Source organism: Vicugna pacos, chromosome 8 (genome assembly GCF_048564905.1).
Source record: "Vicugna pacos chromosome 8, VicPac4, whole genome shotgun sequence".
Lineage (NCBI taxonomy): Eukaryota > Metazoa > Chordata > Mammalia > Artiodactyla > Camelidae > Vicugna > Vicugna pacos.
The window spans coordinates 48,279,745-48,303,462 of NC_132994.1; the positions used below are offsets into that span (position 1 = coordinate 48,279,745).

At 36.1% G+C, this 23,718-nt stretch overlaps 1 protein-coding gene across 3 annotated transcripts in view; it reads right to left on the reverse strand.

Moving 5' to 3' along the window:
* Positions 1 to 23,718, reverse strand: part of PTPRK (protein tyrosine phosphatase receptor type K) — a 511,934-nt gene that overhangs the window by 299,356 nt on the left and 188,860 nt on the right. For all 3 annotated transcript variants that reach the window (XM_006200038.4, XM_006200039.4, XM_072965854.1), the window contains exon 3: positions 23,302 to 23,573. In XM_006200038.4, coding sequence (XP_006200100.1) covers positions 23,302 to 23,573 — 272 coding nt within the window. The remainder of the gene's footprint in view (positions 1 to 23,301; positions 23,574 to 23,718) is intronic.

Consider the following 23,718-nt stretch of genomic DNA (forward strand, 5'->3'; position numbering starts at 1 on the left):
ACATGTGCAGACATTTTGTTATTCCTAACCCTGGTATTAATAATCAATCTTTCTAGTGTGTCCAACTCTGATTAAATGACAGCCTTTCCTCAAAACACAGTTTTCTCCCCTCCTTTTCTTGTTATGATATATAAAATATCCCGCTCCTTTTTTCTTTCTTCAGTGCACCATGAAGTAGAAAGGCTGTTTGATGTCTATTTCTCTTCTGTCACTTGAATTACCAAGCTGGTCTTCTTTGAGGTTCTCATGGATTTCACAGACTCTAGTTCCCTGTTTCTGTCTATAATTAGTGTATTTTGCAAATTCTTGCTTACCTTTTACATAATGAGTTTTATTAAGTCAAGTTACTAAATTAATGTTTTGGGGCAAGACATAAAGCTAATTGCATTTCATCTCTCTCATTTTGGTAGAGAGTATATTTGAACCTGGAGTATATCTGCAGTAACTAACAAAATTTTTAGATTTAGCTAAAAACCACATTGGCTAGAAGCCTAATTTTTGCTTATCCATTGTGATGGCTTAAGACATGATAAAGGTAGAGTTTATGTAATACTTATGTAATATATATCCTACCTCTGCTTTATCCTAAATTCAATTAAGTTTTGTAAAATAATTTATGACTGTAGAAATTATTAAAATTCTGTAAACATGAATAAATGACAGAGGGCTGAACAACTCAAAAAGAAATCATATACCTCTGAGAAGAAAGCTAGAGTCATTAAAAACTACATATGTACAAATGCTGGAGAGGCTGTGGAGAAAAGGCAACCTTCCTACACTGCTGGTGGGAATGCAGTTTGGTGTAGCCACTGGAAAACAGTAAGGAGATTCCTCAAAAGACTAGGAACAGACTTACCATATGACCCAGGAATCCTGCTCCTGGGCATATATCCAGAAGGAACCCTACTTCAAAAAGACACCTGCACCCCACTGCTCATAGCAGCATTATTTACAATAGCCAAGACATGGAAACAGACTAAATGTCCATCAACAGATGACTGGATAAAGAAGAAGTGGTATATTTATACAATGGAATACTATTCAGCCATAAAAACTGACAACATAACACCATTTGCAGCAACATGGATGCTCCTGGAGAATGTCATTCTAAGTGAAGTAAGCCAGAAAGAGAAAGAAAAATACCATATGAGGTCACTCATATGCGGAATCTAAAAAAGAAAAAACAAAACATAAATACAAAACAGAAACAGACTCATAGACATAGAATACAAACTTGTGGTTGCCAAGGGGGCAGGGGGTGGGAAGGGACAGACTGGGATTTCAAAACGTAGAATAGATAAACAAGATTATACTGTATAGCACAGGGAAATAATACAACATCTTGTGGTAGCTCACAGCAAAAAAAAAATGTGACAATGAATATATGCATGCTCATGTACAACTGAAAAATTGTGCTCTACACTGGAATTTGACACAACATTGTAAAATGACTATAACTCAATAAAAAAAGTTAAAAAACATACATTTGTACAGAATCACAGGATGAAACAGGAAGTATATAACATCTGACATAAGCAGGTGTATGCCTACACATGTGATTTCCTTATACTGCATAGAAATTCTTAAGTTATTAAGGTTGGATTTTCTTCCACAAGTTAACCATGTGATTAGTTTTCACCTGAGACACAGACTATACAATAAACTACGTGTGTCACCCTATGAATATTTTGAACTACCGTTCTTCAAATTTAAAATAATTTAATAGAAACTTTCTAGCACCGATTAGTATCTACTATTTAAAAACACAAAAGAAACCTTGGCCAGTCCAAGAAGGATGAGAAAGTCAGAAAAATAAAATGTAAAATACCATTAATGTGATTAACCATGCAGTTTAACACAGTCATTTAAATAAGACAATTAGGAAGTTTGTGCAAAGACATCAAAGTGTCAGGATAAACAAGAGTTCATATAAAAGATTTTATGTGGGAAGGACAGAGTAGAAAAAAGGGGAATGGATATTTTTATCTTAAAAAACACTCAGATGTGGGGTAGGATATAGTGCAGTGGTAGAGTGCATGCTTAGCATGCACAAGGTCCTGGGTCCAATCCCCAGTATCTCCATCAAATAAATAAACCTAATTATCTCTCCATTCCAAAAAAAAAAAACAAACAAACAAACAAAAAACAACACTTAAAATACACCCAGATATATGTTGAGAGTACAATACATAGTGTGCACAAATTTTTATATTTATTTTTGCTTATTTTGGGGGGAGTGGGTAATTAGGTTTCTTTATTTATGTTTTAGAGGAGGTAGTGGGAATTTGGTCATAATTTTCCAACCTCTGCTGCAAGATGTGCAAAAACCATACAGCAGGAATGGATTATAAGTATCTATCAAGGTGCATACAAGATACGGACTATACGATAAAGCAAGAATATTTAAAAACTGGTCCTGAGGAGGAAAAAGAGGGATTGATTATGATATAGTAATTAATAGGAAAGATCAATAGTAGAAACAATAATACACTTGGACCTGGGCAAAGACATGTGTAAAAGATGCAGCAATGTAATTTAAGTGGGGAAAATGGCTGGGATTAGTAGAAAATAAGTAAGGCACTGAGTACAAATCCAATCACAGTAGGTAGTTTTGGGTTCTTGCTTCTCATTCTCACGTATAATCAGGAAACCTAAACCCTAATGCTAGCTCTAGGTAATTATTTTAAATAAATCTTAATTCTTCAAAGTTAAACTTTTAGGATTCTGAAAACAAGGCATATGCAGAGCCTTAAAGTTCAGGACCCTATGGAGTTACACAGCAATTCCATACCTGGCCAGTAGGCTACACTATAGCAATTATTTACTGTTAAAAACACTAATAAAAATTTTAAATTTACATTCTTATAAATTGTGTGCTAAAGAATACGAAAAATAGTTAAATTCACCAAAATCAAGTATTTCCTCTACTCAGAAGCTTCCAATGAATCTCCACGCCCTGAGTAAAAGTCAAATTTTTCTCAGGCACTACAAGTTTCAAAGTGAGCTGACCCAACTTCCTTCTCAACCTCACCTCCTTCTCTTCTCCCCGTGATCACTGCCCTCCAGTCACAATGGCCTCCACAATGGCTGCTCCTGGACACACTAGGCATGTTTCACCATATGGCCTTTGCCCCGGCTCTTCTTTTACCTGCAGCGGCCTTCTAACAGATAACCATAGGGTTTATCCCTTTATTTTCTTTCCATCTTTGTCCAAGAGCCTACTTAGTAAAACCTACCCAAAAGATGGAATGAAAATTTACAACCTATCCCTGCCCTTCAACTCTCAACATCCCCCACCATCCTGCTGTATTTTCTTTTCCATAGCTGTTACAACCTTCCAGTCTTACTTATAATTATAATTGCTTACTGTCTCCTGTGAGCTCCCATAATATAAAAGCTTCTTCAGAGTAGTGATTTATTTGTTTCTTTTATTTACTGGTACATTCTGAGTACTCAGAACAGTACCGTCATGAAGAAGACCCTTGAAAATATTTGTTAGATAAATGAATTAATGTTTGTCATAATCAAAAGTAAATATCACTACTTTTTAAAATGCAGGTATAAAAAATATAGCAATTGTATGATTATAAATAATTTTAGCATCACTTTTAATACAATTCTCTATTTCCCAAAATAACAATATTTTTACTCACATTATCTTTTTCAGATCTTAAATTTAGAAATTTTCTTGTCAATTTTCTCAAGTGTGCTGATGGTTGATGCTAAGTACAGAAACAAAACTAGCATTTTTCATCACTTTCCTAATATTTTAAAGATGTTGAGTAAATGTATCACATTTCAAGTGTAGGTAAATTTTGTGTTTTAATCGTTAGCTACTTGCAAAAAGAAGATAAAACATAAGAAGAGAAATGTTAAACACAAAAGCACATTACCCCAGCATACAATATCTGCATTTTACAAATACTGATTTTTTTAATTGTAAAAGCAAAAACTATGTTTTCTTCTTTTTAGAAGAAACCTCCATTTAGCAAATGCACATCTAACTATTATAAGTACAACTTATGTAATTTTGTCATCATATATATACTCTTTGAGTCCACTTTAGGTCAGAGAAAGAATCATCATTGCCACTGTATTCTTTAATAACTCGACTGCCTTCTTTCTACTGCTGGAAAACTATATTATTTTATGCTTCTTTTAGGATAAAGATATTATCTCAATGCTCTAAGTTAAAATAAAATGATTTACATTTATTGTCTTGCCTGCCCACAGGTAGGTTACTGTATAGCACACTCAGAAACATCTACCAAGAACAGCAGATTATGCTGATACTTTCAGTCATTCTAAGTTCCTGCTACTAAATTAAAAATTGTACACAAAGAAAAAAGCAAACAAACCCTAAATCCCTCCATTTTATAAGAAGTCGGGGGGAAAAAAGAATATCCTTGGCACCAGAACTGTTTATGCTCCTTTGGCTCTCTGTACTCTGTTTACTCAAAACATTTATTTAGAAGAAGTTAAAACTAAAGTCTTCCATGTTAAAGTCAATAAGCCCCTTTTATTTCATCTTCTTTGAGATTTCTGCTGGATTTGATATTATCATTTCCCTTCTTGAAGCGTTCTCTTCCCTTAAATTTCCTGTCACTCAATTTCATGGTTTTCTCTTCATTTGTTGTACCTCCCTTCTGTCTCCTTTTCAGACTCAACTTGCTGGACTCTTCTACAAATTCCTCTTCTTATTCAACTTTTGCATCCTGGACAAGACAAGCTTTCTCTGATTTCTATCAGCATCTTCATGCTGATGACCTCCAAATCTGTTTTTCTAGTTAAGATCTTTCTTCTGACCTTTAGGATCCAAACTATGAATCAATGCCATATGGATGATGCACAGTAACTAAATCAGCATCACCCAGCTCCACATTTCCCAGTATACACACACATACACACAAACACACACACACACACACCCCGCAATCTGCCTCCTCTCAAATAACCCATATAACAATAAACAGCATCACACTCCACTCCACATGCAGTTATGGCATCACCTCTGCCTTCTTTCATCCCACATGCCAAGTCAACCTTCAACTCTTACCAATTTCATCTCCAAACCATTTCTGAAATCAGCTGATTTCCTTCAAGTCTGCACTGTCAGTCACAACCTATTTCCAGTCCTGTTTCTATCTCTGACTGACCTGAACTACTAAAAGACCTCTGAAATCGGCAAGCTAATGCCAGTATTGCCAATACAGCTTTGCATTCCAAGTATATCTTTCAAAGTTAGCCCTCTTTTTTGTCCACTGAACTCTACCTCTAGATACCCTGGGACTTTTTTTAATACGGATCCCTATTACTGACTGTTCTTTAAGGAACTGAGGTACCTGTCAGTTTACAGGAGGGTGGGAAGGGGATATGGGTGAACATGTGCCTGTGGCCGAAGAGAGGGACAGGAATAAACACTTGGAGATCACATCTATTAGTGTATTCGCCCTGTTATATTTTTCATCAGTTCTCTTCCATGCCACTGCCCGGATTACTTAAAAAAAAAAAAGATTAAATACAGGTGGGATACCTTTCAGAATTCACTCATATTACTCTGTTATGAATCATGTAGTCTCTTAAGTAAACTACCTCAAGAGGTTAACCTATCTCTCCAATAAAGTGATTTTCTTAAACTAGAAGACAAGTTAAAGCTGTGACATGAAGATTCATTACTTAATTGTATTCCATTAAAATAAATTGTTCAAGGAAATTTCTCTCTGCAAACTGGAAAGTTTTTCTTTAAACCACTTGGACTATTTTTACACAAAATTTAAAGAGCAAAAAGATTTCCACTGTTACTGCAGTTCTAAGAGTCAATTATCTCAATTACAACACTCAACAATTATTTGAAGTCTAGATACCTGTTGAAACAACAGAGGCGTTTACCGTCAAAAAACAAAAGCTGCACTGTGGCCAAAATAAAACACAGTCATGGAAGATCCTATCACAGCCCATGACTTATGCAATTCTGGAGCATTAAAATCACTATTAAGTGTGTTCCATATTTTGCCTGTGGCTTATTTTAAAAGACTAAGAGAGCAGCGCCAGTGCCTTCTGCTCTTCCGTGGTAAACTGGGGGTGATGTAAGAGCTCTTTCCACATAATCTTGCCAAGCAAAACCAAAGTATAATAGTAAGAAGAAAGAATACAACTTCTTCATAAAAACAAAATGTTTTAGGATAACCCTCAGAGTAATGTTTTCTTATGTCAATATTGAAGGTAGCAGCATTCAACATCAGGGAAGCAAAATGTGAACAAATATATTTTAACTTATTTAACTATCCCTGATTCATTATACTGCATAAAACAAGTAATTTCAAGGTATGCAAATGATAAAAAAAATACACAAAACAATCTTTGACTTTAAGAGGCAGAAGTTATTTGATTGTGAAATGCTTAAAATAGCTAATTATCTTGAAAGTAGTTGAACAGAAAGGAAATCTTGGCCCACTCAGACACTTTCTCTGTGTGACATGCACACATCATGTAGCCTGGATGAGTCGCCAGTCAGGGGGCTGGATAAAATAATCGTTAAAGCCTTTCAGTTGAAAACATGTATAACTTCACCAATTACTAAGTTTAAAAGCCATCTTTACTTCCATTAAGAAATGCAACTTGCACACACACACACACAAAAAAAGCATTTCAAGATTTACTTGTTCAAGAGAATTGAGAAGCATATTAAATTCCCAGGGAATTCATTTTAACATACAATCAATATACATTCCCTGTTCTTCTTAGGATGGTAGTAGGCTGACAGCCTAGAAAGGAAAAAGACAGGAAACATGTGTTTTATAAAACAAAACTTATGAGAAACATTGTAATTATGAGAAATCATTGTAATTCACCATAGTGGTTTAAGGAACAAATTGGATAGCACAGCTCTGTGCTATTTTGCTATTTCTGTATTTCTTTTCTTAAATAAAAATGTTTCTGAATATAAAAATAGCTCCTCATTCTTCCTGTCCTCTAAGCATTTTCTTCTTGATTGCTATAGAGAAGACTTACTTTTGTAAGTCTGAAAAGGAAGAAAAGAAAGGTTGATATGCCTTTCACTAGATTTCTAAGAACCCCCTTCTCAAAGCCACCATATTTCATTGATTTATCACTGTCATTTTGGTGCAGAACAATTAACAGCTGAAATAAACTTGACTAATGGAGAGTCTTGAAGAGATTTTCCATTTCTTTTCTTTTTTTCCCCCCTACTTTGCATGAATCACCAAAGAATATTAGATTCATTGTCTACATTATTAGTAGTTTAGACGATTTAAAGTTTCCTGTTCTCCGCTATCTGGCTTGAATAGTTAGTCTAGACATTTTTCAGTAGTACTTGGACTGTTTATAGAAAATGGAAAGGAAAGAAAATAAGTCTATTAGAATGTGGAAGTATTCTTTCAATAGGGAAAAACTGAAGAAAGAGAGAGAGAAAAAGACACCAAGGAAAATAATAGAAATTAACCACTTACAGTTAGCATAAAAAAAAACCCTGTAATTTAGAAAGAAAAGACTCTCCATGGAGATTGAAAAATTGGATCTCTTAGAAAAACACAGAATCTGTCGACTTTCCTACATGAAACTTTTGATACAGAAATTTTTAAAATACAACTACCCAAATCAAATAAAATTTTACAAACTCACCCAGGACAATCCAAATAAAATTGCACTGCATAAAATTAGTATCCTTCCACTAATCAACCCATTAATATTTATTAATCATCTATTGTGTGCTGAGTATTGTGATAGGTGCTACAGGGAATACAATAAAATATAAAATCGGTACCTTTGATTCAACAAGAGCATTCAGGGAAGTTACGTCAGTGAATCATGAATGCCAAAAGAGTGATAGAAAGGGTGTGATTTAGGTTTTCCAGGAAGTAGAACAATGGAATGAAGTAATAAATGAAAACAAAAACCACCAGACAATTTAAAGAGAAACTAATTTAGAAGAAGACAGATCTTGCAGTGGAAGATGAGGTAAAGAAGGTTGGGCTAGACATAAGAAACGCTGGAGAGCCTTAGGGACTAGACCTTTTGGCATGAGAACATATGAAAGACTCAAAGTCTTACTTTAAAAGATTAGTATCAATATAGTGTCAGCACCACCCGTGATCAGTGCAGGACAAACAGTGATGCAAGAAGTCTACTTGAAAAGTATAGAGATCTGAAGTCTAGGTCACATTGTGTGAAAAGGGCAGCAGCAGAATTAAAAACAGTCAGGTAAAAACTAATGTTTAAAGGAAATATTAAAAGAAAAACACAGATGTTTTGGATGTTGAATGTGGCAGGGCTGGGAGTAGTAATTAAGTGTCCAAAAATGCACAAAACATACTATTTATATTATATTTCAAAAACATTTAAAAATTTAATAAAATATTTGGTTTTAGAAAGTCAACAAAAAAACAAAGTCAACAGAAAGAGATTCTCAGAAGAGTTTGGTGATACTATTTCAGTTGGTTTATGGGTACTTCTACTATTCTTTATATCTTGCACATAGTTATATATTTATAAAATATTTCATAGACTGGGATTTCAAAATTGTAGAATAGATAAACAAGATTACACTGTATAGCACAGGGAAATATACACAAAATGTTATGATAAATCACAGAGAAAAAAATGTGACAATGAGTGTGTATATGTCCATGAATGACTGAAAAATTGTGCTGAACACTGGAATTTGACACAACATTGTAAAATGATTATAAATCAATAAAAAATGTTAAAAAAATAGATACATAGAAAAGAAAACTGGCTAAATACTTAGAACTGCTTACATTTGGAAAAATGAGAAAGAAGCAAGACCAGAAAGGCAGAAAGGTGAGTAAATAAATAATTTGGTCAGAGAAGTTTTTAAAAAAGGATAAATACAGGCTTTTCGATTTAAGGAAGAAAAAGCAAGTCCAGGAATGTCAAATGTTACACAGAAGTCAAGGAGAATTGGAATCGGAAAAAGAATGTCAGGGACATCTCATCATCTTGAGACAGCAATTTCAGGTGCCTGACAGAGAGAACTGCCACGCTAAAAGGTATAAGAGAACACCTTGAGAATAGAAGGCAGTGACAGCCGCCCTCTGCAGATGCTGGACTAGGAAGAAGAGGTGTGCATGGAAGTCCAGTGCACATTTTTTCAGCAGGATGAAACTCTGCATGTTTGCGCAGTGGGAGAGAGGCAGGCAGCAGCAAGCACGTGGTACATGCGGGGGCGGGCCTAGGGAAAGGAACCAAAGACACAGGAGAAAGGAGGGAATTGTAGAGATTATATGCCACTTTTAAATAAACAATATCATAATCTTGGGCATCAAAAAATGATAAGGTGGCTAGTCCCTATATTAAATGTCTCACTCAGTAGTCAGGAAATAGTCAGTAGGCTATAAATTACACCTCTGCCACACACGGTTTCTTAGTTCAGAGAGTTAAACTTTCTCATTCCTGTTAACTCACCACAAAGTCTCATCCAACTGAGCACCCCCTGGACTTTTTAAAAGGGTCTTACTAAAGGGTATGACAGAGGCATCACCTCTCCCACTCCCCAGTTCTCTGGTCCAAGGAACAGATCCTCTTCTAAGAGGGATAATTGTTTCCCTTGGGACAGGGATAGTAGGTGTTAATGAGCCTCCAGGAGCAAGACTGAAGGCAGAGAGGGGTGGGGGAATCCAGAGTCTGGGAAGAGGCAGGAGTCTTTGGGAATGATCCAAACAGTAGGGAAGTGCCACGGACCAGACACAGCAGCCTTGGTTGGTAAAGCGAGGCTCGGACCCTAAGCAAATCAACAGCCATACTGGGATGTGGGGGCTGCTCTGAAAAACAGCATGAACCTCCTCTCACTGGAGGTACTGCCTCCAAAGTCTTTTACACCAGAAGCTGTAATTAACTTCTAGCTCTCACTGCTTTGTATTGCTGAAGGAGAGAGCTGTGATACCACTTAGGAATTAAGGCATTTTTGTATGGTTAGGTTGTGATAAAACGCACAAACGTCTCTCTTAATACCACACTTACCAAGTGATTCCCTCCAAATTAAAATAGTCATAATTTTTTTAAAAAAACGTCTCCTGCTCCTCAAAGTTAACAAACACTATTTTTATAGAAAATTGACCATTTTCAGACTGATACCAGTTCACTCCCTCTAGGCAATATAATCACAAATTACGGTTTAAGTAATCTCCCTACTCACTGACTTCCTAGTAGAGGCAATGAGATTGAAAAAATAAAATAAAAAGTTACAGCCCCTGCTTCTACAAACCATTTATGTGACAGTTAATCAGAGATGCAAAAGCACCAGACAATGAACAACTCTTTTCTGTCCTTTTCTAAAGTTTAGTGAGCTATACACCCTGTCTTGACTTAACAAGCACTGTCCTTTACTAAATTAGTGACACTCTTTATAGGCTTTTCCCCGAAGAACAGAGGAAGTGGATTGTGCCTTTCTTTTTGATTCTCAGTTATCCCATAAGGTGGCTGATAAATACATGATCTCACTGGGTGTAGAGATGATTTGTTAGGAAGGTTTACATGACTGAAGTGAGAAGACTGTTTCTGCAACATGAGCTTTCCCTGAACTAGAGTGGGGTTCAAGGCTGAAATTCAATTCAGGGCACAACCTCTTGACAAGGTAGCCCACTGAATTCAAGGTTGTATAGTGATAACTACGATGCAGCAGATAACTCTGCCTCCTGTATTATTTGCTTGGCTTTCTTCCAAAAAGAACCCTGACCAAGGAAGATCCAAAAACAAACATTTAAAACTTCTGCACCTTACAACTCAGGCCCAAGGCTAAATAACTCAACGGGCTGCAAACTGAGAAGCAAATAGCAATGAAAAAAAAGCAGAAAGGTCCTTTTACTGCATCACAAAGGCAGCACACTGGCAATTCTCAGAGGCTAGCAGCCCTGCAAAAGGAGCTCTCAATGTGAACATGGAGCTTTCTGCTGCCAATCAATAGGGCACTCCAGGTTGTGTGGGGAGTGAATGCCATTTACTAACCGGGTTGCATTAAAACCCGCAGGCCCATTTATGAACAGCAGCCCACTTTATTTTCCAGGAGATCTTGGGGTGTACCATGCCCTTTTATGGCACAAGGAAACTTACTTTGTTGGCATATGAGAAACAGAACTTGTCCAACTTGGAACCTCTGGTACATAAAGCAAATAAAAGATTAGAAGCCACCCAGGTGTAAGAGATTAAAGACTTAACGGGCAGATGGAGAAGAAGAGCATCACCTGGACATCTTTCATCCTTTATAATAAAGGAAAGTTCCCTCGCAATCCCAGTGGAAAGAATAAGCTTAAATGAACAAAATTTAGCAATTCTGTTGACAAAGGCAGAATCCTTGAATAGACATTTCTTTATTGCGAGTTTGGCTGCCAAAACCTGATTACCTCTTATAACAAATAAGTCTCTACCTAGCAGAAAGAGAACTAAATAACAAAAATATGTCTTGCCCCCTACAGGACTTCATCCAAAAATGTTGAACGTCACAACTTCCAGAGTTTAGCTTGAGCAGATGGGGCTTGAAGAACAGCAGTGTGTGGACAGGAGCAAATGCTGAGCTAAGGCCCATCTTTGATCTGCTGAGCTCAGCCTTAAAGGAATGACTTTAAACATCACCACTGTCATCACGCTGCTTTGCTGACTAGACTCTTCTGAGTGGTCCACAAATGTTTAAGAATCAAAGTAACAAACAAATCTCATGACGTGGATTTGGAAGCTTCTTAATAATAGGGTCCAACCAATTCAATGTAATGTCACTCCTCCTCATGGCAAAACCCTCCACTTGGGCCAGACCAGCATGGCTGTCCCCTGATCATTCTCATTTCTGACAGCTGAGGACTCCATCTATGCCTTGTTAATAGAGAAACCTACCATCCTTTTACTTCTGCCTTTACATACCCAGATTCCACTTCATTTTTGTCTGACCATGAGCTCGTGTGTTGCTTCCTTCTTGGAGCTCCTTTAATAGTATTTTCTTCACTCCTTTGATCATTTAATTAAATAATGATAGAAGAGAACCAATATGGATGTTTTAGCCCCCTGCAGAACACTTTTGTTTTTTTCCCATTGTTTTATTATGGCATTTTCAAACATACATAAAATTAGAGATAATTGTACAACAAAACTCCAGTTAACCATCACCTACCACCAAAGCTTGTCAACACATGACCAACTCCTAATGGACTTTATATTCCATAAAGAAAGGTATGAAATTGTTTTCATACTTGTTTGCTTTTTTTCCCAGAGTCTAGATTAGTGTTAAGCATGCAGTGACAACTCAATTAACACTTGGCTGTGGAAATGAAGTGAAATCCAGTCCACCAAAGTTTGAGCTGGCCCTTAAACGTACACCTTTCTTCATCCAATCAATTCTTAGGTAGACAAACCATAAAAATAGTCAATGTTTTTAGAAGAAATATTAGCAAATAAGAAGAAAAAATTTTCTGAAATATTATATGTAAGTGAAATACTTATAACCTTACTCTTAAGCCCATCAGTTAACATTTAATCAGCAAATCAAATTTTCTCTTGAGACCAAGACGGAAAATATCATTATCAACAAAGAAACAAACAACCTGGCACATTAGACAGGAACTAGAATTTACCTTTAGGGGACTTAATTTTAGCTAGCAGCATGACCTTAAGCAAGTCACTTATCCTCCCCTCAGGCCTTACCTATAAAAGAAAAATAGTTGTTTTTCCTAGTGACCTTACAGTGCTATCTTGAAGATGATTTTTTTTTATTTGTCAAACTGCTTTCTAAAATACAAAGCATCATGTAAATATTACACTGTCTTTATGGGACACCCAGGCCCTTTTCAAAGAGGTTCTGTAATCCACTTGGGGGCGCATGACATAAAACAATCTGAAATATTACAAGCTAAATGTCTAAACAGCAATGTAAGCAATATGGATATGAAGAAAAGTGAAGAGGCTAGCAAAGGCTTCATGGTAGAAGTGGGCATAAAGCTGGGTCTTAAAGGATCAACAGAACTTGGGTAAGGGAGAGGAAGAAACAAAGGCATTTGTTTTGATTTGATTAGATTAAATATATCATATTAAAATTTACACACACACACAGTGTCCAAACTGCCGAAAGAATACTTAGAGCAGTTTGTTGTTTGCCTAAAGCAGAGAGTGTCTGGAAAAAAAAATGGTAGAGAGGTTGAAGCAGTTGACTGAGGTTAAATTATGAAGGACTTCAAATGAAGGCTAATCCTTTTGACTTTAAAGGAAACACTGGCAAAATCTGAGGTCAGTGTCAGCAAAATAGCATCCCCCTCCGTGCCAAGTAAATGATTTATAATAGAGTTTAAGGTAAGGAAAACTGTCAGGGAATTGTTAACCATTATCAAGATGGGACACAATCAGAGCTGTGACTAGAGAGCAAGCAGCGAAAAGACCAAAGAAAAGACTATAAATTCGGAACATGTACAAGATGAGACCAAAAACTAGTAAGTAAAATTCCTTGATAAAAATCTTCTAAGCATTCAAAATCTTTCCTTGGATAACAAAGCTCCATATAACTAGAACCTGCCCATCTCATTCTAGAAAAGTTCTCCTATGACCATTATGCTTGTTCTCTGTCCCTGCATGATACTAATCCCCTTCCAGATTTAGGGCCTTGGATTAGCTGTTTGCTCTGTCTCTGCTGCATTTCTCTGATCTCTGTGTGCCTAGGTCCTTTTTGCCATTCAGATCTCCAGGGGGAAAGTCACTTTCTCAAACAATTCTTGTGAACCACCTGGTGCAAGATGGTTTCCAAGATTCTAATTCTCACATTATTCTAGTTAAATTATCTGCTTAGCACTTACTGCATTCTGATATTTTGCTCATTTATTTATTTGTTTTCCCCACTCTCACTGCTAGAGTAGAGCTCCTGGGAGAACAGGAACCTTGAGACTTACTCAGAGCTATACATCCCCAGCAGCCAGATTAATGGTTGGCATAGATTAGGTTGCTTGATAATTACTCGTGGAATGGCTAAATTAATGAGTCATTCATAATGACCTTCAGACATAAAGTCTATTCCGGGGGCCCCTATCTTCTTCAGGCTTGGATATTCCATTTCCCTAATATGCTGTGAGAGAATTCCAAAGCTTTTCAATTCTATCTCTTTTTGACTTTGCTAGTTTTAGGTGGTGTCTTTGATTTGTATATAAGAGCTTTAAATAGACTGCTTTGAGGCTTTCATTACCTCTTTCCGACCTCATAAAACACATGTATACTGAGCAGACTAGCTATCATCCCATATTACAGGGATTGAAACTCAAAAGGCCCCACAAAATAATCACTCAATGAACAAGGACGTGATGACCAAAGGACCTGGGATTGAACACAGGCCAAAAGATGTCTAAACGTTTACCCAAATATATAAAATACCTCAACTTTATTCCTAACCAGCATAAAAAAAAATGAGATCACCTACTTCTAATTCTCATGCAGCATGTCACAACACCTAACGTAATAGAGATACTCAAAAAATATTTATTTGTATATGTGTTTACTGATCTGCTTACAAAAGTCCCCTCCCCAAAAGAAGTGGTGGGGGTGGTGAATAAGAAAAAAGGAAAACATGAAAGAAAAAGGAAACAAAGAGAATCCCCCCCATCAGAATAGAAATTCACTCCTATATCTATGGGGCTAAACTGACTTCCTTCCTTTATAATCCTTGGAAGTTCACAACCAAACCAAAAGTATCTTTTAACGAATATTAACCTAAAGGATCACTGTATCTGTTCCCAAGTATTATATTTGTGCTGTTGTTCGAAAACATCAAGATCTAAAGATGTTTAAGTTTAAACCAATCTTTGATCTCTAGGTGCTAGAAATTTTCCATTCTTTATTACTTATTTGAATCATTCCTCAGTATAAATTTATGACTATATACCTTATTGTTTTAAACATAAAATGAGAATTGATTTACTGTTCCCAGAAAGCTCAGAAGAATGATTTTTCACAAGATCATTCAAAGAATACTAAGGATCTAAATCTCATCAGGGAATTCCAGTGGTGTGTGCAATGGTTATTTATATAACTAAATGCAGAAATAACATGTAGCAGCTAGTTATATTAACAGCTTAAAAAAGGCTTTTGAAAATCAGGCTGTTAAAATTAACCATAAATTGTCCACTAGATTACATAAGTGGATGTTTTAATTTACAGTGTTCAAAGTTTGTTTTCCTTTAAACTCCAGTTTGTATTACTAACAACAGAATAATTAGATTCTATATAGTATTTTCAAAAGAAACAGTAAAATAGACACAAACTATAAATATGTCTGACATTTCTTTTATATTTCCTCCCTACCACACTCTTTCAATTGAAAAGCATATACTAAAATAGATAATTACAACCTTTTCTTTTTTCCATTATGTTCTAAGAATGGAAACTGAAATCACCACAGCAAAAGTTAAATTTTAGATAAAAACATAACGTCACCCAGTTTAGTTTTGTTTTTCCCTTGAAGAGGCAACGTTTTATTATACACCACCTGCAATCTAAAATGAGGGAAAAAATCAGCCTTTGACTTGGAAATGGACAAAGAGGTCACAGAGAAATTCAAGTTGTACAGAAACTCAAAAACCCTTTTAAAAAAGACCAATTCCAATTAACTACCAAAGTCAGCAGAGAAAATAAACAAAGGAGTTGATTTTAAATTGTTATATTTTTCTTACTGATATAATATTATATTAATAAATGATAAAGCACTGTCAGATTAAATGGACTAGAAGGAAATGGTTCTTGTATTTTGGGGGGTTGGCTAGGAATCCTGCCCCGGTAGGATACTTTTTTTTTTCCCTCTTGGTACATGAAGATCAGCCCATTAAATGTATATAAATAACGGATACAGAGGTATGGAAAACAAGGAATCAGAAGTGCATTAATTCAGATTCAACAAGCTGGGCTGAACACCAGGGAGTCAGCCAGCAAAGCACTGGCATCTCTTTCACCCTTTGGAGCATCTGTCTTCCCCAGTCCCTTTGGAAAAAACAAACTCCTGAGAAACAAAAGTCATAAATTGAACAAACAATGCCTAACTCTCCTTACTCCTCATCATTTTTTAATCTGCTATTAAAAGGGAAGTGAATTCATTTCATGGAAATATTTCTCAATAGACTTAGTGAAGGGACACTTGACAGCTCCTGCTACGCTAAATGAAATCAGGCATGATTGAGTAGAACAACAAAAGACTTCTGTCATATACTTGCAATAATTATTTTGTTAACAGGATTCTTTTCTTCATTTGTTTACATTTGTTTACACACTGTAAATTTCATCAACGAATCAATGCGAACAGAGTCCAAAGGAAAAGTAAAGCAGGTGTTTTATAATAAAAGCAAATCACTGTCAGGAACCACAGAGAAGTCACCCTCGCAGGATAGATAAGTTTTAAGAAAACAAGGACTATGATAACATGGAAATTTTTTCAAACCTTTAAATGAAACAAATAGGGACTCATTAAGAGTAAAAATCTGCAGCAAAAGGCTGCTTTGTTAACAAAGCAGAAGGTATGGTGCCAGTGTTAAAAATGAGCCAAAATACCCGTATTGGGCAGTTACCATTGCCATAACTAAAATAAGCCTATTTAGTTGTGACTAAATTCAGAAGTCATTAATATGGCTGAAGTCCAAAATTTTAAAAGCAAGATTAAATTAGTAAAGAGGAAAAGAAAAATAATTCAGGCCCTTTAATAGTCAACAACTTAGTCCATATATGGAGATAAGAAGCATCCACTTAGCTCTTGATCAAACTGTAAAACAAAGTAAAGATGATGAAGAAGGAAGTATCCAGCTCAGTGTCTTACAAGTGGAAGACACTCAACAAATGACCTTTCCTTCCTTTCCTTCTGCTCCCTTCAGTCATTAACTCTTGTGTTACAGCCCTATTTACATTTTCAGGTATATAGCTTTGTCTTCTCTCTGCAACTGGACTGAAAAATATGAACTGTTTCATTCATAGACAGATTTGTACGGTTTTAGTTCTGCCATATGTCTCACATGGGCCAACCACAAACTGTGCTGAGAGGGGGTATTGCTTGAAAGCTCAACAAAAATATGACATGGGATATTAGGATGATTTGGGCTGTATTGGGGCAATACTCATCTAAAAGTTGTTTTAAAATAGTTCTTATTTTTATTATTATTGTTATTATTTTGTCTGAGAGTAGGACCTTGGCTTCTTCCATACGTTCCTCTGTTACCCTCAATTTGTTATGGTCTTCCTCAGAATTATAAAATAACTGCAGTAGTGCCAAGCATCACACTCTCCTGCAACAACATGCATCTCTCTTTTTTATCAGAGAAGAACACCTTTCCCAGAAGCCTCCCAGCTGACTTTCCGTCCTAACTCATTGGCCAGAGCTGATCACATGGCCATTCCTACCGACAAATTAAGTTGGGAAAGTAAGTAATGTGGGAGGGAGTTTGGCCAATGTGAAAAAAAGTGAGTAGAAGGACTACTGAACAGAAAGTTAATAATATCGGCAAAATTGTCATACACGATAATGAGCCAGCATCGTTTACAATGGTTATAAATGAAGAAGCTATAGCTAGAAGCTATACCTACTGCTATGGACCAGACTGTCACACCTCTCAAAAAGAATTCACACATTGAAGTCCTAATCCCCAGTGTGACTGTATTGGAGAGAAGGTCTTTAGGGGGTAATTAAGGTTAGATGAGGTCAAAAGGGTGGGACCCGAATCCCACAAGCCTGGTGCCCTGGCAAGAAGAGCATGGGACAGGTGTGCTCTCTCTCCGTTATGTGAGCATACGGAGAAGGCGGCCATCTGCAAGCCAGGAAGAGAGCTCTCACCAGGAACTAAGGAGACCAGCACTTTGACCGTTGTACTTCACACCAAGAGAGAAATAACTTTCTGTTGTTTAAGCCACCCAGACAGTAGTATTTCGCTATGGCAGCTCAAGCAGACTGATACATCTAGGAAAGAGAAGTCCTGCCACTCCTCTTTCTTCATTTGGGCTCTACATGGTTGAATGAGGACCCTTATAAACTGGAAGCATTCCAAGAGCTATGACACAGGAGTGATATCCTCTCTCCCTCACTCTTTGCATGGATGGTTCACGAGGATACTCTTACTCCAGCTCCTGTTCCCCAGGATCAATCTTTTAGAGACTTTTTATTTAAGTAAACAGTCATTTGGTTTAAGTCCCAATCTTCCTGGATCCAAAGCCAGCAGTATCTTTGGAGTGTAACAAACATTCCATTGCCAAAATATCAGCGCAGTACATGTTAACGTAAACCTTTAAAAGGGAGACAAAAACAAAAGATCCTATGCTTGTCCAGTTCTTACAGCTTTTTAAAACAGTTGAAAATGTTAAGAAGAAAATGGGTTGCAAAACTTCAGTGTTTATTTCTCAGTGAACTGGGGGGTAAGAAAAAAAGCACATTCTGCTATATTATCACTTTCCAATTTCTGGCCAAACCCCTGTAGTTTTCATCACGCATCATTTTTGTGATTAATGATGTGCACCCAGTTAATGGAAAACAGCAGATTAGGTTTCCACTAATAGTTTCGGAAGTTATGTCTGCCTGCCTCATTTGGTAACAACCTCACTGTTCAGTAAGAAACTAATGGATTTAATCCCAAAGCAGAATTTAGTTTTACACATACAAGACAGGTCAGATTTCTAGAGTGGAGAAAATTACACTTTTAGAGATGTGCTGATTGTCAGTTGAAATTTAACACGGAAATAATATCTCATAAGGTTTGGGTTGTTGATTTTTTTCTTTTTACTTCTGTTTAGTGAGCAATTAAAAAAATTTACAGTACTTACTTAAGGCCTATAAAAATAGGCAGATTTAGCAACTTGTAACCATGGCAAATAAAAATACATATTAATGTGATACTTTCTATAATTAGTACACCAAGCTGAAAAGCCATCTATTGTTCTGAAGAGACAGGTAAGAAAGAGTTCCTTACATATTCACTTTGATGCTTATGTCATAAAATTTACATTTGCTTGTTCTGTTTCACTATGGAAAATGTTGGTTCCAAATGTGGCTTAACAAAAAAGATGAGTGGAAAGCATACTAATCTAGGAATAGAAAATCAAGAGGCAAAAATTATCATCCCATTTCTGCCTCAAATTACTTGGGAAACAAATCTTTTGTTTTCATTTTCCCCACTACACTTTATATAGATCTCTCTTAAGTCATTTGTTTAACAACTGCTGTGTTGTTTCAAGTTTCATCTATGTATATATCTCACATTCCTATCTGGATAGGCTCCTTAAAGGTAGATCCCACATCTGATTTACATTTTTATCTCCCATAGTGCCAAGCTAGACAGTAAGGTTTATATATTCACCTATATATCCCCAGATGTTAGCATGGTGTGACCTCATGCTAATAAGGTGTCAAAAAATTAGACATTTTAATAAATAAAAAACCTGAAAAGAAGAGAGCATGGAGGAGGAGGAATGAATAGGTGGAACACAGAGGATTTTTAGGGCAGTGTATGACAGTATAATATGACACTATAGTGATGGATAAATGTCATATTTGTCTAAACTCGTAGAATGTACAACACCAAGAATGAACCCTAAAATTAACTATGAACTTTGAGTGATTATGGTGTGTCAATATAGGTTCATCTATTGTAACAAATGCACTTCTCTGGTGGGGATGTTGATAATGGGGGAGGCTATGCGAGTGTCGGGACCTGGGGTATCGGGGAAATCGCTCTACTTTCTTCTCAATTTAGCTGTGAACCTAAAACTGCTCTAAAGAAAATAAAGTCTTAAAAAAAAAAAAAGAATGGTATGCTTTCACAGCAGAAGAAAATGCTGAGCACTTAGTAAATCCAATAGTTCATAGGTTTTTAATTTACTCATCATAATGTTAACCTAACTTTATGTTAAACGCCTACTATGTGTCAGACATTTTTCTAAACACTTTACATGTATTAACTCACTTAGAACAATCCAATGAGGTAGGTAGGATTTGAAAAATGAGGAAACTACAGTCAAAGAGATTAAGGATATTCATTCGTAAGGCTGCACTTCTGCGAAATAGTAGAGTTAATATTCAACCAGGAAAGACTGGCCCCCGAGTCCATGGGCTCTTATCCTGATCTGCCAGGTAGTCAAAATTCATTACTTAGAGAATCGTTTTTGCTTTTATTTCACAATTTCACAGGTTTTTTTTTTTTAATTTTTCGAATCAGAGGTTAAGTTTCTTGGGGTTAAAAACTGGTATCCCCTCATTACTGTATAGTCCATAGCAAATGTGATTAAATCACCACATCAATCTAATGCTTGGCCATCTGGTGAGATGAAACCTCTGGGAAGGGAAAATCACACCAAAGATATGCTGTATCTTCTTCAGATTTCTGTTCAACAGAAAAATGGAAGAGAAGAGCTAGCTGGGGAAAAGTATTTTGTTTTCACTTCCATCATCACAATTTTCATACAGAAGTGATCCTATCCTAATTAAAGGTAGTAGAACTCGCAGGCTACTTTCTTTTTGACTCTTTCTGGTGTTACTGTTAAAGCTGGAAGAGAAGGAGGTGTCTCAGAGGAGTGGTCAGATAAGGAACGGCTCAAGCAAAGACAGGATAGGAGTCTTCACTGGAAATACAAAAGAAAGGAGAGTCAGAAAAACGAGAAGGCTAAAAAAAGTGTCAAAGAAGAAGTCTGGAGTGTGTAATTCTCTGGAGAAGGGAAGCTGAGTAAACTCTGGAACTAAGGAGAACAATTTCTGTGCATATCATAACTCTTCTTAATCTAGAGTCTGGGAAAATAAAAAAGATGCACGGTTTCTTTAAGGATGAAAGAGTAGGCTTCTGACAAGGCACACTGCAATGGCTATATTTTAATTTTTAAAAATCCATAAAGATTCTGCATTAAGCAATAGTCAAAAGTTTTTCATGCTATTTCCTAATAGCAAAACTGCTGCATGAATATGGTTGTTTCTAATAACTGATATACAGGTACCACTAGGTATCTAAGTGACAAAATCGCTGAAAACATCAATTAAGTAATTTATTGAGCGTTTAAGTACATAAAGAAAAAAATTCTTCTCTGTTGTTTGCTCTCATTGACTGTTAAGTTTTGCAAGTTAAGGAAAAAGATGTGGAAGCAAAGTAATCACTTAAGAAATGGTCTATTGCTCAAATTTCAATCTGCAACAAAGAGGCATTCACTCACAGGTTCTGTGTATTTAGCAGTCATTTTCTCTTATAAGAGATTTCTGAAAAGATCTCACTGGCCAGGTTAAAACTTGCACAAGTACTTTTTGCACTGTTTGCTTAAAAATACCACAGGTACATGTAACCTAGGCAGCTTTGTCATGCAAAATGAGACTGAACAAAGCAGCATTCATCAAGTTCTTGGTACTCTAACCCAACATTAAAATTAACATTGCAGAAATCTGTGCCATAAGAAAATGTTATTAATATCAATGATTCAAATATAGATCTTACCAAAAAATAGGAAGAAAGTAATTATATGTATGCCATTTCTTAGTTAAAAACGAACAGCAGTTTGATGCCATAGGTTTATTATTTATAGGATTTATCAAAATCTACTTCTATGGGTTTTTTTTCCTCAAAGCTACAGCAATTTGATTCTTTAATGTACTATCTACATGAGTAACAAACAACAAACAGCATTGAATGTATGTGACCTGACTCCAGAATCCAAATTTTTAACAATTTTGCTAGATTTGTTACCTGTGCTTTAATTTATCTTAAGAAGACTGAATTCGTTGATAGTTTTATTTTGCTGAATTAGAGCTTTTCCTTTTTAGTGTTATGTTAAACTCCAATAACAGATTATAGGGAAATCATTATACTAGCAATGTGTTGTGAGGGTGACCCAGCGACAACAGCCATCACACTGTTGTCAGGGATGAGCCCATTAATCTTGCTTCAGTGCTTTAGCATTAGTTTCACACACCTCCACCCACTCACCTACTACATACACAGCCCTCCCCGAGCTGTGGACTCTGAAGGAAGCAGATGGCTATCTAAGATGAAGCGAAACACCCTTCTGTTCAAAAACAATGGAAACAACTAGTCCCTAATGAAAATCCACTGAAATCTCCATAGACACATAACCCTGAACGGAGAACCTTACCTGTGGGATCACGTCTATGAAGTAAGCAACTTTTAATAAAATAAAAAATCAACTCAAAACAAAGCAATTAAAAGAGTGCACTGATTTCCTCTCCCTCATCCCCAGGAATGAAAATCAGCCTAACATACTTTTTTAAAAAGCAAAAATAAAACTGTTCTTAGCTTATAAATTACTCAGTGACAATTATAGAAATATATACTTTTACATAACTCATTCTCATTAGGTTCTCTGATAAGCTGCAAATAGGCAAGTCTTTTAAAAGTTTAAATCTCAAGATCTAACACAAAAGTGTACTTTCAGAAGAGGTAACCTTCTGTTACTAGATACTGAACCTCAGTGAAGATTAATGAACAACTCTCCAAACTGGTAAATGGACTTTTTTTGTTAACCCACATAAACTGAGTCACACAAACCACAATGTAGGTATTGACACTATTCATTGCCTAGTTTAATCATAATTAAATCAAGCATTTCTGGGAGAAAAAAAATTCAAAGACATATGGACAACTTTTTTGGTTTGTTTGCATATATGTTTTATAGCTGGGGCTGAAGAAACCATGATAGGCCATGCACAGGGAGGCTTATGAGTAATATCAGTAATTAGGGCAGTTAAGTGACAGTGCAATAGAATGAAGCAGTCACTTAGCTGCTAGAATGAAGACTCGAAAATCTCACTGAAATTCTTTAGTACTATCTTGAAGCCAAAATGGTCCACCTATCTAATCTTGGTTTCACTTGTTTATTTTCATACTTCAAGTGATTTACAAAAATATTTTTTAAATTACTGAAAATGCCTCCCCCTTTTCTAACAAATTCCATGAAACACTATTTCACGTTTATTTTCCAAATGTTATTTTCAAGTAGTCAGTAAACCAAGCCCATGGGAATATTACACTCAACTCAAAAAATACTACTTCTTCCTGAACAGAGACATAGAAATATATCTATCACAAAAGCAGCTCTTTGCCAAACAGCCAACAAATTTTGTACCTAAACTCCTCTTTTACCATAGGTTGAAATATTTTCTCACTTTAAACATTCTGTGCCAGTGTATTTGAACATTTCCTCAAGAACAGCAGTAGAAGAGGACTGACTGAAGAGACGACCTCTCATTCCTATGGGGCTAGATTACCTCTAAGTATCACATGTACAATGACAATCGATGAGAGCCGATCACATCAAAGCATAAACCAGAAAAGAACATATGATTACCTGATATTCATTGGGCCAAAAGGTGCTCACTGCTAGCTCAGCCCGAAGCCAATCTCTACCGGTGAATCCAGTCACATTCCAAATCGGATTGGCAAGAGGTCCTTTATTCACCCTAACTAATATGTTTAAGGTGCCAGGATTCAACCCTTTCTGGCTGTATAACAGGTAACTGAAGTCAATACAGTGAGTGTCATTCTCCTTCATTGTAGGCAGCTGAAGTCTGGCTTTTTCTCCAGGGTCATGATCTGAAGAGTCCACTATCATATAGGAACCTGAAATGACATTACATAAAATAAAGCTAAGTAGATATACAAGCAAAAGGGAAGATACAATAATAGAAAGAATACTAAAAATGATACCAATCTATTCTGAGTACTAAATTATGTCTTCCAGAACAAAGCTATAAAAAGATATCAA